Source organism: Triplophysa rosa, linkage group LG18 (assembly GCF_024868665.1).
Source record: "Triplophysa rosa linkage group LG18, Trosa_1v2, whole genome shotgun sequence".
Classification (NCBI taxonomy): Eukaryota; Metazoa; Chordata; class Actinopteri; order Cypriniformes; family Nemacheilidae; genus Triplophysa; species Triplophysa rosa.
Window position 1 is genome coordinate 5,273,875 of NC_079907.1, and position 17,697 is coordinate 5,291,571.

General features: G+C 37.5%; 1 protein-coding gene across 3 annotated transcripts in view; it reads left to right on the top strand.

Moving 5' to 3' along the window:
• The window catches only part of aatkb (apoptosis-associated tyrosine kinase b), a 42,343-nt gene that overhangs the window by 10,949 nt on the left and 13,697 nt on the right, over positions 1-17,697 (top strand). For 2 of the 3 annotated variants that reach the window (XM_057358819.1, XM_057358820.1), the window contains exons 2-3: positions 10,240-10,373; positions 16,020-16,161. In XM_057358819.1, the coding sequence (XP_057214802.1) occupies positions 10,240-10,373; positions 16,020-16,161 (276 nt within the window). Of the gene's footprint in view, positions 1-10,239; positions 10,374-12,895; positions 13,143-16,019; positions 16,162-17,697 lie in introns of those variants that run through there. The other variant, XM_057358821.1, reaches the window with a different exon arrangement.

The following is a 17,697-nucleotide window of genomic DNA, read 5'->3' on the forward strand; positions in this document are numbered from 1 at the left end:
GCTTTAAATGTTTTCAGTAGAAATCTTGTCATCTTTGAACTCCTAGATGTTGTAATGGACTCATAGTGCAGCTGTTTGGATGGAAGTACATACTCTTATTACACTTACTGAAGGTTTGAGATTGCTGTTTTCACTGGAAGTTACATAATCCTCACGCCCAGCACGACTCCAGGATCTTCAAGCTTTAAAGAAGACAGGGTCACCATGGGGTATAGACCACCATAGTGTGTAGGTGTGTGTGCGTGTGTGTGTGTGTTTAGAAGCATGCATACATACAACTCTCTAAAATACATCCAGGCACTTCAAAATAGACTGCGATATATATATATAGAAATAAATCAAATATATACGGAAATGTGCATTTTGGATAATGCAGGTGAAAAAAGAATTCTGGGAAAGAGATTCAGTTTTGCTCTCCATGCAATCTCACTCGTCTCATAGGAGAAAGATTTGAGACGTTAAAAAATCTGTCTAGCGGGAGCATACCCAACGCGGCTGCTTCACACTTTTAATGTGTCATTGCTTTAGAGATCTGTAAAGACTGATTAGCTCCTCCATTACAAGGTTGTGTATGTGTGCATGTTTCCTATTTACTTCCTGTGAGTGCATTTGAGAGGAGCCAAAATAATTAGTGCTGTCGGTAATGAGAGACAGAAATGCTTTTTTGAGAGTCGCCATGGAGACTAACTATTGTAACCCAGCATGTTATTAATGCTGAAAACAGCTGGTACGCACCAACCCTCGCTGGGCCTGAAAATATCATTACCCCTTAAAATAATGCAGCAAGAGAGATTACTATAAAGAGCATGGTAATGGTTTTTATACTGTAGATGAAATTTGACTCGAATTAGAAAGTTAGGAGAAAGTATCTTATAATGATATATATAAATATACAGTGCATGCATGCAAGGTGATCCGCCATTAAAACGCTGAACATATACACCTAATGTACAAAACAATGAGTGATTTAGGGCACGTCTGAAGTTTGTCCCAGATGAAGCCGTTTTCTGTGCTCTGTTTCTTCAGGGTTCTGGTTTCTCATGCTGTATTTGGGGTCAGTCTGACAGCGAGAGCTGTTCTATAACCATATGCATCTCATGTCTCTGGCCGTTTCCAGCCCGTCTGCTATGGGCTGCAGTCCAGCTCCACCTTTCCCTCCTCCAACGGTTCCCTTTTACGCCTTCTGCTCGTCCATTCTGTCTGCTCATCAATATTAGGCTTCAGTTTATTAGATTAATCTTTCTATCATGTTTACACAGACTGTCTCTCTCTCTCTCTCTCCGGTGTTGCCAGATCTCACTAGAAACCTGGTCTGACAAAACAACCAGCAACCTGGTCTGACAAAACAAGCCAAAAATAAACAATTACTTGTGTAAAAAAGAAAAAGGGTAAGGATGTAAATTTTTGGATGGGGGGCACTATCACACAACTACAAGATTCAGAATCGTAACAAGAAAGAACTGTTGTATAATTGTATATATTATATCTCTATCGTTTTGTCTTTCTTTATGACTGACTTGGCAAAGCTGTCAGAAACAACTGCACATCTGACATTGAGGGATGTGTTTAAAATATTTTTCAAAGCCAGCACATTAAAGGTCCAGTGTGTCATTTTTGGAGGATCTATTGACATAAATGTAAATTTTAATATACCTAACTATTTCTTCAGATGTGTATACAGACCTTACATAATGAAGCGTTATGTTTTTAGTACCTTAGAATGAGCTATTTCTATCTACATACACCGCGGGTCCCCTTGCATAGAAATCACCATGTTGTTTCTACAGTAGCCCTGAATGGACAAACTTCGTAAATACATTGTCTTCTTCGGCAAAGAAGTGAAAACATGACATTTTTGTATTGAGCCACCATAGTGCTTCGAAAGGGATTGGTGGAGTGAGCCGTTGGTTGAAATTCGCAACCTCACCCCTAGATGCCACTAAATGTCATACACTGGACCTTTAAAACTACCTGTGTTCGTGCGTGCGTGCGTGTGTGTGTGTTAAATCTGATCTGCTGAGTTCAGAGGGTTTGTGGTTACTCTCAGACTCTCATCAGCACTAGACAAGACCTACAGCTAACAATAGCACTTCATCCCATACATTCATTAACACACTTTGGCATAGTGATCTGTTTTTGGCTGTTTTGTAGCTTAAGCTGATTTTGCTTTCTGCCATGTTTGGGAGAGTAGGGGCAGTTGGCACATAACATATTTGTTACTGTATTTGTTACATAAACCAGAATACTGCAGTTGAGAATTCAGTCTATGAGTTATAAAGGAAAATATCAAAAATATCTTTGTGTCTGTGTGTGCAAATGTAAATGGTTGCTGAAGAAGCACTTATTTGTGTCACTTCGTGCTGTCTGATTTTGGTAAACAGGGCTGTCAATCAGCAAACCCTGTCTGCTCATCCGCAGGTGTTTGTTGGTGTGTGGTGATTTGCATGACCCTGATTTGCTCCTCTGACAGTTTAGTTTTGAGTGAAAGTGCATGACCCGTGTAAACACCTGCCTGCAGAGATTAAATCACCTGTCAGTCATCTCCATGGAAACGGGTGGCTCCTTCATCCAGGAATGTTGTCTCGGACCCACTAAGGTCCTCCGGGGAACCGCTTATGAATTACATCTGGGTCCCGTAAAATGTTTGCAACAGTCCTGCATTTTTACTGGTTAAGTGAACAGTGAGAGCTTGTGTTTAGTTTATGCTAATGCATAAAACTTATTTTTGGTGTATCTGAACAGCTGAATGCTGTTGTTTTCGACACAGCTTGACAGAGGAAGCCAGGCTGCTGTAAATGAACATTTCTGCTCGAGTTCTTTCGCTCAGCTCAAGTGGCTTCCCACGGGGAAGAGAGTACACGTTTCCTCCAGACCTCGTGGCTCTCCTCTGTTTGCCCCCGCTCTCATCATTTAGTCATTAGAGGCGCTTCTGCTCACCGCCTGAGATGGGTACCAACCCCTGATCTCCTCCGGATGAGAGAGAGAGCTACTCACTGTTGTGAAATACTGTCTAAATTCTCAAAAAATCCTAGTTCCTCTAAAACATAAAACATTTTTCTTCTTTGTCTTTTCACTATAAATTCCTCTCCTTTTCTCGCTTTTACTTTTCCAGAATGAAATGAAAGACATCAGATGTTTAAAAGCATTCCTGACGGTCTCTTTCATATTTTCTAGAACAGGAGTTGTAAACCAGGTTGTATTTGCCATGATTATTTTAGGTGCGTGATGTACTTTCTACCTTCAAACAGAAAGCACAGAACAAACCAGAAATAGTAGAAATGCATCCCATGAGCCCAGGAGAATAGGCCTTTTTCACGCTTCCGGGTTTTTGACTTCCGCATCATTCGACGCAGGGTAAACAATGTTCCGGTTACAGCAGTATCCAAGTCTTAACAAGAGTGTCTGGATTAAATGTCTTCGTATAAATAATGTAAACCAGCTTAATACCTTATTACCGCCTGTTTAAAGTTAAGATCTTCATTTAAAAACACCTCGCAGCTAATGGGGCTCTAGTACTACCGTTTCGGTCTTAACCTACGGTTTGTAACTTACTGTTTACGGGACATCAACCTGAGGCAAGTACTTGCTGATTTTAACTACTGGACTGCATATAATAAATCCAGTGATGATGTTATCTGTCTCATTTTATTCTTTATGTCTGTCTGGTTTGGTTCTGCATTATATCGATAAAATAAATGATACAGTAAAGGCAGCGCGTTGTGCTGGAAAGACATCAACCAATCCTTCCGGTCAGACTCGCATCACACTTTCTGTTTCAAAAAAATTCCGACATTATCAAAAATATTTTAATAATGTAAAATATATCATATCAGAAGTTTTACTCGCGGGTGCATTGGATCATTGGCATGCATAATGTATGCGTGTTTTATTATGTCTACTCTGTGTTACTGTCATAGGGGAGTGAATAATTGTTTATGTAGCCTATACAGTATATTAAAATAAACGGAAGACCATGATTATTCAGGCAAATTTGAATCTTATGTGCAGTATTGAAAGCGACCCATTAAAAGATTGTTTATGGTAAGCATTTTATAATAAGGTCTAATTTATTCATATTGGTTACAGCGCAATGTAATACTTTGTATTTCTTAACCTTGGTTAATTTTAAAGTTCTACATTTATTACATTTCACAATTTAAGTTTTAACATTTTACATTCGGTATTATGAATGAACAAAGAATCGCATTTTAATTATAATAAAAAAAAGAGACCACCTTAGCAGTTTATGATATCTTCTTTACTAACAAATATAAACGTGTTACACTGTTAACAGTGTACCAGCATTTTAAAGTAATTTCTTATAATACAGTGACGCGATCACGTTTAAATAACACGTGAGCTAGGGTGTATAAACTCAAAACACTTAAATGAATATTAGCAGTCTGAGTGCATAAAAGTAGCTTTAAATAAGCGCATTCTATTACAATGGGATTTAATCTGTAAAGGAAGTTGCTTTACCCTGCGGTGACGTTTCCGATTCATGTGAAAAAGGCTTATGAGAAGTTGGCCTAGTTTACACAAAGGCTTCAAGGATTGTATGTTGTAGATGTGATGAAATGATAGAAAACTAGGTAGAAAACTAGAGGTTTAATTTTAAACAAGCATGTACAATGTTGTAGCAATTGGACACTAGGTGCTGCTACAACATTAAAAACATAAAAAAGCAACATTTCTCATAGTCCCAATTGTCCTGAAATGTACAGATTTTCTCCTCCGTCTTTACAGTTTATTGTGAGCTATGACAAGAGTTTGACGATGAGAATTCTTTATGCATCAGTTCCACCAAACACTGGACTATAGTTTGTCTGCAAATCGAGAGATTGATTGAATCAAATGAAACGTCGAGGGCAATAAAACCTATGTGCACCTCAAATCTAAAAGCTTTGTAATGGCTCAGTCAGACTGGAATGAGTCGCATGACTTAAAATAAAAGCTCAGAGGTACCCGACAAAGTCTTTCAGGGAATGAGTTGAAATGAAGATGTAACTAATATGTCCATCTTAGAAAAAGCTCAAGCTGCATGACTAATATGACTATATTAATGTAAAAGCTGAATTGATTGGGATAAAGAAATTACTGATAGATGCATATATTGTGCAGTAGATATGCATCGCATATCTAATTATTGTGATTTCTCAGTTAGGCAGGTAAAAGCGAAGCAGAGCAATTGGTTGTAATGATAGAATTTAGATTATACTTTGAATTAGCTATTAAAATAGATCAGTGCTTTAAGTAATTATGTTTCCTATTACATGATAATTTTGTTAAATTTACACACAATTGCCTGTAGGGAGATTTAATTTGAAACATTGCTCATTATGGATAATTAACACGTAAATGTGTTTGAGTGGTATTTAATGTCTCACATGGCAATATCTGAAATGGTGGTCTTTGATGCTTTAGTTAGTGCTCTATACTGCATATAACAGATTTGTCTATTTATTTAGTATGCTATATTGTGGCCTAAGCTTACCTTAATATGTGTACTTAGACCAAACTTACTACATTATAGGTATACAATTGCATTATGTACATAAAATGCATTCATCAAAATGCCTGGAGATTTTTTTCTTTGCAGAATATTTCACTTTTTCAAGTTTCAGTATGTTGACCACCAGTGTTGGTATTTCATAATATAAAACCTAATAATCTTTATTTTGTTAAATATATAGTTTGACGTCTTTTTTAAAGGGGGTCATATGGCGCGAATACGTATTTTTCTGTGTCTTTGGTGTGTTATAAGTTGCTCATGCATGTATTAGACACGTAAAATTGCAAAAATTGAAGTGTCGGAACAAAAGATGCATTCTATCTAAAAGCGAATGCTCACCCAGACCTGCCTGAAATGCCTCGTGTAACCACACCCCCACAAATCCACGTCAGTTCGTGGTATGTGTCGGTACACGATCCGAGATGCCTGCACGATCCGTTCTGCGCATGCGCATAATGACGTAGTAAACAACGTCACGGTTTCCCTACACTATTGGTATCAAGCATGCGATGAAACACTTGACGGCCAGACGGCACAACTGGCGGCATATTTTTGTAGGCTACGTTGTGTTTTTCATTTAACAGTTCATGGCGGGTCTATTTTGATGTTTTAAAATGTAGCTTACGCTATGCATCACGATGTGTTTACGTGGTTGCCAATCCAAAATAATAAAGGAGTTGTTACATAAACATACACGATTTTGGTTACATGTGGAATAAAGTCTGAGTCTTGAGAGTCTGTCACTGCAAACCTTCAGTTTCCTCCATACTCCCCTTTGCGATTCATTGCTGCATGGCATTAGGCCTACTTAACTTGCTGTGTTTCGATCAGAGGTCAGTAGTATTGTCAAAGACGGTTTTTATTAAAATCTGCTAATATTAGTTAACTTTAAATCGACTCGTTTTGTATTAGTATGGGTCTATATATATATAGGCTAATATATCTATCTATATAATCTAAATGAGGAATAATCCCTTCAATGGTGTTTACAGAACACAATAAGGAACATAATATGCATTTCAGCCTAGACTATCTGCACTTACATGAAGAAAGAACTACAAACAAGTCTGGGGAAACGTTACAGAGTATTTCAACGCATAGTGTGCACACAGAAGTGACATGAGACCAGAGGTGGACAGCAGTGAAAGTCGCGGTACAAGGTGCTCAAGCGTGGAACAGATCGTGCAGTGTCGTCGCTAAACAGAATTATCTACTACGTCATTATGCGCATGCGCGGACGGATCGTGCAGGCATCCCGGATCGTGTACCGACAGTATGATTTGACTCAAGACCGCCCAAATGTATACGCAAGTAAGGTGGGCGTACCTGTCAGTACAATTGCTTGGGAGCATGATGTTCCAAATATGGTAAGAGGCGTTACATTTCCGTCACACGCTTGCAGTATTCGACCAATCACTACGCACTGGATAAATGGCCAATCATAGCACACCGCACGTTTCAGAGAGGCAGGGCAAAGAGGAGATACAAACATGCACGGTATGTGGAAAATACAGCGTTTTTTAACCTTAAATCGTAATGTTGTTTATGTGTATATGTGGTGTTTTACAGTTTAAGAAAAAAACCATGTGCAAATATCATTTTGAGCCATTGCAGAGTATTTTCTCCATAAACCTGCGGGGGCTAATTTGCATATTGATCAATCTGGGTATACGAAAGGAAGCAAGGGTGTACACATTACATTCAAGTCATTTTAAGGCATGAAGACATTATCATCACAGGAAAAAACTTTTACATATGCTATTTTAACGCTTGAAGATGAGTTTTACGTGATAAAATGATGCAGAATGCAGTGGGACATTAAATAAATTCCATTTCCCATATAAAGATAATAATGCATTTTAAACATCGCTTAAGTGTAAACACTGTGGCCCTATCAAAATCAAGCAAAGTAACATTAGGCTCAACCAATGATGTGAGTTTAAGGCGGGACTATCTGCTTCTCCAACTAATGGCAGTGAAAGTAAAGTTTATTAAGTAAAGAACAATGTGAATAAGGCATCAGATAATTAATAGAAGTATTCATGGATGTGTGTAGGAGTTTGAAGTCTTGTTGCTTAAAATGGTCTATGTGCCTTTTTTTCTAATAATACAAATTCTCATTAACAGTGAAGAGGCCCTTTGCTCTTCAGCCCCTCTCAATGGCTTCATTAGGACAGGACTCAATAACACTGATCTCACAATGGTGTGTGTGTGTGTGCGTGTGTGTGTGTGCGTGTGTGTGTGCGTGCGTGCGTGCGTGTGTGTGTGTGTGTGTGTGTGTGTGTGCGTGTGCGTGTGCGTGTGTGTGTGTTCGTGTGTGTGCGTGCGCACCCTGGCACAGGAGGGTTACTGTACTTCTTCCAACCATTCTTTGTTAAAGCTGCTTGTTTTATATCAGATCCCTCTCTGTGTCTGTTCACTGCATGAGATCAGATTCATAAATATGCAAACCTTCATTTCAGCTCACATTTTGGCATTTATGCTGTGACTTATTCTTTAAAATAACCAGATACCCTCATGTGCAGAACAAGGGAGATCTAGCTTCATTACGGTCTGAATAACCGGCTTTGTCAAGCTTGTCGGTGTAATCCACTTTTCTTTAAAGCAGGGTTTAAGTAGTGGCTGTTTTAAATATGTGGTATTCGGTGCATGTTTTTTTTTGGGATGTTAAGTAAATACGTCTGATTGTAATTCAGCTGCAGTGAGCAGTTTTGCGCCTAGAAACTCTCCAAGATCCAAAAGTAGTGAAATATAGATGAATGAGACCTCATAACACGCACACAAACACACACTAAAAACTAACCCTCACAGAAACATTTTTACATTTTAGAATAATTTGTGAGTTGGTCCCCACATGGACAAACAAGACAGATACCCACACGGTTACTGTTTTACTAAGGCTGTGGCTCAATCAGCTCCCTTCTTCAGTAGTCAGGGCACTGAAATCCTTCCAGTGCACTGAAACGTTCGTTCCCTAAAAATTCCCACAATGCGCCGCAAAAACCAGGGAGCATCGACACGCTCCCTATGTTCCCTTACCGGAAATCACGTGACAAGTTTTGAAGACGTTTAACCGAAATCGCAGGAGCCAACTCAATGGGTGTGTCTCATTTCGTAAGGCTGCGTCCTCCAGAGGTCTCATTTGAAGGCTGCTACGTCATCAAGGCGGTCTCGTTTCATAAAATCAGGTAGGACTCTCCGGAGGCACCCTTCAAATGCGACCTTCTTTGACAGGAATTCGGAGGATACATGACCTGTATCCTTCGTTGCTAGAGATAACCCACAATTCTTTGTGTCGGCCAACGTCTGTTATTTGAATAAAGGGCAACAGCTGCACATTCAATCAAATATGTGGCGTTTAAATGTTAACAGTTTACAATTTGTGTCACGTTTTTTTAATCTTAGCAGGCATATGTAGTAAATAGGTGTACAAGTGTTTAGTGATTTTTAATCGTTTTGAAACAGTAAGGCAAAATCTTTATATTTGTTTAACTCTTTTGGCATTGTTTAGGGTAGAACGTAACCAACTTTTTACCTCTTAAATCATGTAGAAATCATTTTAATTAATTTGACAAGTGATGAAACCAGATGATTTGCAGCCAACTGCAAATCTTAGTTGCACTTCATTTCAGTTTCCACAGCAACTATTGGAGAAGTGATTTTGAAATGAAAATACACCCCAGACCCTGAAGTCCAATAAATAAATACGCCCTTACACAACAATATCAGTTTCCATGTTTTATTTCTTGGTGACATATTAGTGCACATATTTCTATTATATTGAAAATTATCCTCTTTGTTGCCTAAAATATTAGGCTTAGCGCTTTATTTTATCCTGCTTTTTACATAACAGTTCAAGATCAAAAATACATTTGGATCAGTTGCAGGCTAATAAGTGTTCAATGGTGAAAGATGTGATCAAATGGCAATAACTTACAATATTCTTCATTATCTGGGCCAATCAGACTAATCCACATTTATTGTGGGGTCCTTTATGATTTTTAGTGTTGTGGGGTGAAATGAATGCTGAAAGCCATACATTCTTGAACGAATGATGAAGTTTATTAAGATATTTGAGAAACTAATTTAAGAAACTCAACTGAAGTCATCTACATTTTGAACTGAATACAGGATTTTTTGCTTTGGCAGCGAGCATTTATTTTGAGTAGATCCTTTCACCAGTAGGTGGTGACAAAGAGTCAGTCTTGAATGTACAGTAAGACCAAACATAGCCGTCTAATCCATACAGAAATATTGTGTCTCTAAACAGTGTCATTATGTCTTTCCCGACGTGTTGATTTTGTTCACAAATGAAAGGCCTTCAAATCCATGTTCAAATGGATTCAAATCACTAAGAAGGCTTAAGTGAAGGGGTGATGTGTGTGTTCAGTCAAGAGGTCCATATTTTCTACTAGACTTTTTTTAAAGCCCAAATGTGGTGACTTTATTGACAAACCTGTGTTTCTTTAGTATGAATGTGTCAAATAAATAGAGCCTTGGAGTTATGTGTTTCTTTGAATTGATGCTTTTTCTTTATGCTACAGCTTTTTTCTTTTCTGTTTTTATTACATCTCTACTGTTTGTGCTAAAATATTTTTTTCTTTAAAAACATGCAATACAACAATGCAAAATTGTAAAAGTGCTCTAAAAATAAAATAGAATTGAAAGTTACTCTGATTGACTACTATAATAGCAGAATGTCTAATGATACTACACCTGTCCTGCAGATGGCGCTCCTCTGAGTGAGCTGTCCTGGTCATCATCTCTGGCTGTGGTGGCTGTCTCTTTCTCTGGCCTCTTTACTTTTATCTTCCTCATGCTGGCTTGCCTGTGCTGCAAACGTGGAGACATTGGTTTTAAGGTGGGACCTGCTCTTATTTCACCCTCTTTTTTAATCATTAGTGAGTTTGCTATCTTAGAATGGAGCAAACGTTCATGGTTTTACATGCCCAGCATCAGGATGAGGCTTGAATGAATAAATACTCGCGTAATAAAAAAAATATTTACATTAATTCTCACTTCAGACCCGTGAAGTAATCACAGTGCAAAACCCCAATCTGATTTTCAATTTGAATCTTTATTCTTGTTTTCAAGTTAAAATGCATTTTTATTATCACTTGTTGCAATGTAAACAAACAGAATATACCAATGGAGCAAGAGAGAAACTTATCAGTACTTAACACAACATGCACAATATATTTCAAATACATGTCCTCAAAGATAACAAACATATATATATATATATATATATTATTTCATTTTGTCTGAATTGTGCATAATATTGTGCATTCAGATTTGACAAATTTATCAATTATATTTTAATCTGAAAACAAGACTGCTGATTAAAAAAAACTAAGGTACTGATCAAATAAATCTGGCTACAGCATTAACTATATACATTTATTACATTTACATTTAGTCATTTAGCAGACACTTTTATCCAAAGAGACTTACAGATGAGGGAAACAATGGAAGCAATTGGAACAACATAAGGACAACAAAAAGCATAAGTGCAAATAGAAAATTGGTCTATATACAAAAAAACTTTATCTAACACCTTGGCCTGATGCTGTCCTGTATTTATTAAAATGGTCATATGGTGCGAACACATGTTTTTCTGTGTCTTTGGTGTGTTATAAGTTGCCCAAGTGTCAGAACAAAAGATGCGTTCTATCTAAAAGCGAATGCTCACCCAGACCTGCCTGAAACGCCTCGTGTAACCACACCCCCACAAATCTACGTCAGTTCGTGGTATGATTTGACTCAAGACCGCCCAAATGTATACGCAAGTAAGGTGGGCGTACCTGTCAGTACAATTGCTTGGGAGCATGATGTTCCAAATATGGTAAGAGGCGTTACATTTCCATCACACGCTTGCAGTATTCGACCAATCACTACGCACTGGGTAACTGGCCAATCATAGCACACCGCGCGTTTCAGAGAGGCGGGGCAAAGAGGAGATACAAACATGCACGGTATGTGGAAAATACAGCGTTTTTGAACCTCAAATCGTGTATACACATTGCATTACATCAATACGATACAAACGATAATATTCGTTGTACCCGTGTCATATGACTCCTTTAATGAAATAGTTGTAGAGGATACATTCATGAATCTGTGTCTGTTTTAAATTAAATGAATCTGTTTAAAATGTGTAAGAATGTTTTGATTAAACACAGAGAAATACGTTTGTATGTCCTTTTGCCATTGCGAGGTTAGAGAAGCCAAGGGTTTCAGAGAAATGTCATTTCTGCAGTGCACCACTGAAGGTGGTCTCTTAAGGTTAAAGACAGACTGCAAGCATGTCTCTATAGACCTGTTTTTAACAGCGAAGCACATGTGTAAAGATCTCGGAGCACATTGTGCATTTTTCATCAGAACTTTCAAAGTGGGTCAAGACACAAGAGAAAGATCTCTGTGCATGAGAGAAAGAGAGAGAGAGACTCTTTCATGCTTCTCAGCACCTGGTCTCCAGTAAAGGCCAAATATTTGTAATTACAATCCCTCAGTGGAACTACAGCTCACTGCTTAAATAGCATCTGCCGTAAAGGGACTCGCTTTATCTTTTTATTTCTCGCTCTCGTCCTCTTCATCTAATATCCAACACAGTTTCTGTTTCTATTGTTTCTAATATCTCTTCTGGACACAGAATGTAACGTTACATAGATAAAAAGACACAGAGGTGGTACGTTTAAAGTAACCTGTCGTGTATACAGGTTCAGAAATGAACATGTGCTGAATGAATGGAGTAAATTTGCTTGGGAAACATCTGGCACAAACTGTGCTTCCTCTACAACTGCGTGGAAAGAAACGTGTTATCAGATGTTTATCTAGGATACACACAGTTATTAATAACTTAATAAATGCTTGTGCATGAATCACAGTAAACAAATATTTATTTGTTTATTTATCTGTTTTTTATAATTAAGCTACCGTAGGCAAAGTATATTCTTGGACCATGTGTAAAATGGCTACGGATGCCGCATAGGTTTCCAGGTTCATTTGTATACTTGTCCATTTTAGCTCTAGATGTTGATTTTAATTCAGGTCAGTTCAATAATTCTCTTCTAAATTTAGCACAGCAGTTGTATTTGTACATGAACTGCACACCTCCCAAAGATGGTTTGCTTTAACACGCATGCAAAATCCGATCTTCACAACTAGATCCACACAGATAGAGAGAGCTTTGTGCGTGTACGCTCGTGTGTGCTGATAGCTGAAGAAAGGGCCTGTCGTGCACATGTGCAATAGAATGTGCTCGAGGAATCAAGGATGAAAAAAAGAAGTGATGTCATAAGCACAGTATGTAAAAGGCCTTACCCTCTTTCCCTGTTAGCGTTTTTCAGCCACACATTTTTGTGGGAGCGTCTCCACTATTCTTAGTCCGCCACACTGTCTGAGAAGGAACAGTGGAACGGCCCTTCCTTACATGCTCTTCAGAATCAATTTGCTTCTTATTTGTATGTTTTTGGAGAATTAAGATGTGTTCTGGAGAACAAATGTTTCATCCAGTGAGCTACCAGTATGGGGTCATGTGGGCACCTTCAGGTGCTCGATGGAGAGCCCAGCGGTGGAAGGGGAGTGTTATTCAAGATTCAAATAGATCAAACACGTGTGTTAAGGACAGGTGAGATGAGAAACTGATATTCTCAAATTCTTTAGATCTTTGCAATAGTGCCTGAGAAACATTGAATTTAACATTGGATTTAACTGCTGTGTGGTAATCTGAAAATGTTTCTCCAAAATGCTGCAGGAATTCTGTACTACTCTCTAATGTTGGTGAACGTAGAACACTATTCAAAATGTGATTTACAGCGTCCAAAAGTTTGAGACCACATTGCATGAAAGTGTAAAAAGCGAAAGAGAGAAATGCAATACGCATGCAAAAATGCTGATACTGTCATTTGTAATGGGAAGAAATTGAAGCGTTAGTCATTAGTATATTTTAGCATATTTTGGTTAAATGTTACTTTGCCTAAAACCACAAATGCCACAATGTTTTATATAACTCATTTTAACAAAGTTTTGTCATCTTGGATTTTTTATCAATTATTAAAATGAAATAACTTTTTGGAATACTATGTATCTTTCTCTGTATATAATTTTAGGGTTTTTGACATTGTTTAAGTATAGGTATTGTATATAATTACCTTTGCTTGTAAAGTTTGATTGTATCATAAGTAAGCTTAGTGCCATAAATGGCCTTATAGTGCTGATATGGCGTTAAAAGTAAATAAATAAATAACAGTTTTGCTCAGAAGATATTATGCAGTATGTGTTTTTATATGGACATGCTGCTTGTACCAAAAAAATTACGTCCTACGATTTAAGATATACAGAATTATTTAGTATGTACTTGCTAAAAAAAAGAATTACATCAGCAAATAAAATATTGCAGATCAGAGATGTTGGCGAATTAATGAGAATACTGTTGGTGGGAAAGTTTATCCTGTGTCTTGGACATGGCTGTGTGGTTTCAAGCAAAAATGTAATGAAGTTCTTTAATTTCAGCAGTCAGCAGTCAAACTTTACAAGCAAAAGTAATTTTATACAATAAATATACTTAAAACAATGTAAAAAAATATATATACAGAGTTTAATGTCCATTTTATGATATAGTGTTCTGGGTCACATTGCAGTCGTGTGGGGCGTGTGAATGTGGACAGTGTGGCCACTTGGGGTTTATGTACGCTTTACTGTAAGTGTTTGTGTGTGTGTGAGAGGACGCGTTTATGTCTGTTATCATGTGCTTTGTAAGTGTAAGTGTGTGTGACCTCTTCAGGTCACTGTTTTCCATTTCTTGAAGCCTTGTATCTCTGCAGCCTCGTTCACAGAAAATGCCTCTTTGCTGCATCTGGACCAGCATTTCCGATTTGCAGATGCTGCCAAGTGCTTTCTTAGACCGTCTCATCTCTCTTTGTAGTTTGTCCATGTGGGGGTGAAAAGCACATTGGAATGTAGAAGTACAAGTTGAAAGCTCTTGAGATTAGTCTTCATTTGATCTCGTTATGGTGACACATGCTTTAACGCACTGTTGAATAAACTGCATAAGTCTTTAATTCACAAGGAAACTAGTCGGGTTCAAAACGATTCGCTGTTTAGATCTGCGGTTGTTTCTCTTCAATTTAAAGATGCATTTTGCTTTTTTATTTTAGTATGACTTGTCTGAAAAACACAAAGGACTTTTTAATTCTTCATACAATGCTGGAATTGAGCTGAGAAGCTGTTGGTTTATGCGCTCAAAGAGAGGAAAAGAGCATTCAATCATGTGGGGTTTTTGGACAGGGACTCTTTGAAAACTGTAAAGATGTTCAACTTGCCATTTTTCTCCACAAAATCAAAAGAAAATCAAGAAATCACATTTTGCGTAAATATAAGGTTAGTGCTTTATCAAACAATAAGAATTTTGACAACTAGACATCCCCAAATTTTTCATTGCTATAAGGGAAAAAAGTCAATTGTAAAGAGTTAAACATCATGGCACCTCAAATATTTGTTTTACTGAATTACATTTATGCTGTTTTTCATTTCAAAAGTTGTGTCCAGGCAGACAAATATCTTATTGCCCCTAAAAATATAATTATATAATTTTTCTAATGAAGTATATATATATTTTTGTGAAAAATCACCTGGATATTTCTTTGTGTATATGTAACCCAGTCATATCCAACAGAACGTAGAATATAACTAGGAAGAAAGAAATTAATATATAACCTAACTAATAAAGTAAATATATAGCAAAATAAAGAAAAAAAGTATAAGGAAATAAGAAATTTATCCTCAAGTCAGAATTTCATCATCTTTACAAAACACACACACACACACACACTTGCTTTTAAGAAATGAATCTATAGGTCTGGGTATTGATTCTGATGTTCCGATTTGATTCCGATTCACAAGCTCTCGATTCGTTTCTCGATTCGAGTCGAGGATTATAGATTTAATACAAATCCTATCGATATTTCTAAAAAAGATCGGTAAATATAACATTACCATGGTGAATAAAAAAATAAAATGAAGAGCCACAAACCTGTATACTAAACTTTAAACACACCTGGGTATATTGAAACAGAAAAGGGTTGCTTTACATTTAAGATACAGTATAATAAACAAAATTTCACAGAATTAGCTGTAAAGAGGGGCTGCAATAATATGAACCGCTGCCTTTTATGTGAAGGTGATGTTATATTCCATGACACACCCAAGTTAATTAAGCAATGAATGAAAGATATGCTCTGTTGTAACATCCACCCGTTGTAAAAAGAAAAGTGACATCTAGTGGATAGTAGTAGCAATAACATTCACTTTAAAGAATGTTCAGTGCTTGCGGAAATATAAAAAAAAAAAAAATAAATAAAAAAATTTAAAAAAAAAAAATAAAAAAAAAAAAAAAAAAAAAAAAAATAAATAAATTTTTAGATTTTTTTGCCCAGCCCTACTATCAAGACCTATGCATCCATGTCACCGTACTTTGACCTCTGACTTTTTTTCATTTCAATCATAGGAGTTTGAGAATGCAGAGGGAGAGGATTACCCAGCGGACATGTCCACTCCGGCGTCGCCTGCATCTCACGCCGGGCCTGACGTCTACATCCTTCCTCTCACCGAAGTCTCACTACCCGTCGCCAAGCAACCCGGCCGATCAGGTGGGTCATCACACACCCTGTCCAAAGATATTGCGCATGTATTTAAATGACAAAGACACGACTTAAGCATGCCATGTGACCAGGAACAGATGTGATATCGCTCAACGTGCTGTCGAGCATTTTCTTCCCAGTCCAATATCCTTTCTGACTCAACTCCCACACGGGTTCCACATTCTCTGGACAGAGTTTTTATTTTTTTTCCAGGGGACATTGTTAATGTGTTGCTTCCAACCCACAAGTTCTCCAGTGTAAAATCCAGAAAGGACCAACGCCCTGCTGCTGTGCCTCGACTTTCCCCTCCTGGGGTGGACACTCTCCCACAGCCCTGAATTGCACTGGACCTTTACAACCCAATGCAGCTGTTCTGTGTTGATTAGACATGGACGAGAATGGGCGCTTTGGTTCTTTACATGTTTTTAGGTCCAGATCATTCAACCATTTTCCTTATTTTCCTGTGTTGCTATTCACTTTTGTCTCTCTGGAACATAATCTATGGGTTTCCTGAGACTACAAGGAGCAAGTTGGATGAAAAGAGAAAGAAATGGCTTAGAGACAAATTCACTTGCACTGCAAGGAAGAGTTATCTAAATCTTTTTAAGAAGAAATTACAATAATTTTTCAACAAAACTCGATCGAATATAAGGTTTGACAATGGAAAAGTATTTGTCACTGCAGTATGTACTGCAGGCAGTGTGTAGGTGACTTTTTAGGCATTTGAAATAATCTTTGTGTGGTTTAAACACTTTTGTATGTTAATCTGATTTATAACAGAATTTATTTTCAGTCGAAATCCAACAAAGTTGTCACCATTGCATTTTCCTGTCTCCGTTTTCCACTTCCTCTCGCTTACTTCATCCGAACAAACATCTGCCTGTTGCATAATTCCGCCTCAGCCAGCCTACAGAAATATTCCTTGGAATCTGAGGAATCCGCGAGGGGATGTGTGCAGTCAGATCCACAGAGATTCTCTCTCGCTCTCTTTTTACTGTGTTTCACATAACAACAGCTCACTTCATGAGAGGCTGACAGTGATGCTGCCAGCTATTGCGCTGAGATTAGTAAAGGTCAGAAGTCAGGAGTTTGCGGTTGGCCAGATTCAGTTCTCACACAACACTTCACTGTCCCATTTCATTTACGTGATAAGAGAATAGTGCATGTAGTGTTCTGCCACCTGACAGACATGTGTGTTAATGCATCAGTTCATCTCTCACTGCGGAGACAAGATGCATATAAATTGATGTAGTTTACATTTTTCCAGTGGATAAAGTGGTCATCATTCCGACAACTACGATTTATATTTACAGCCGCTGATCAAATTGAGAACATTTTTTAATTGTTTTCAGATTTCAATTCACTAGGTATTTGTTTGGGTAAAATGATTTTTGTTTCATTCTGTGAACAGCTAAGAATATTTCTCCCAATTTTTTTCAAATAAGAATATTGTTTCTATTTGCATTTATTTGCAGAAAATGAAAACAGGAGAAACAGGTCAAAATAACAGAAAAAAATCTCTGAATTTTTTCTGACCCCAAATAC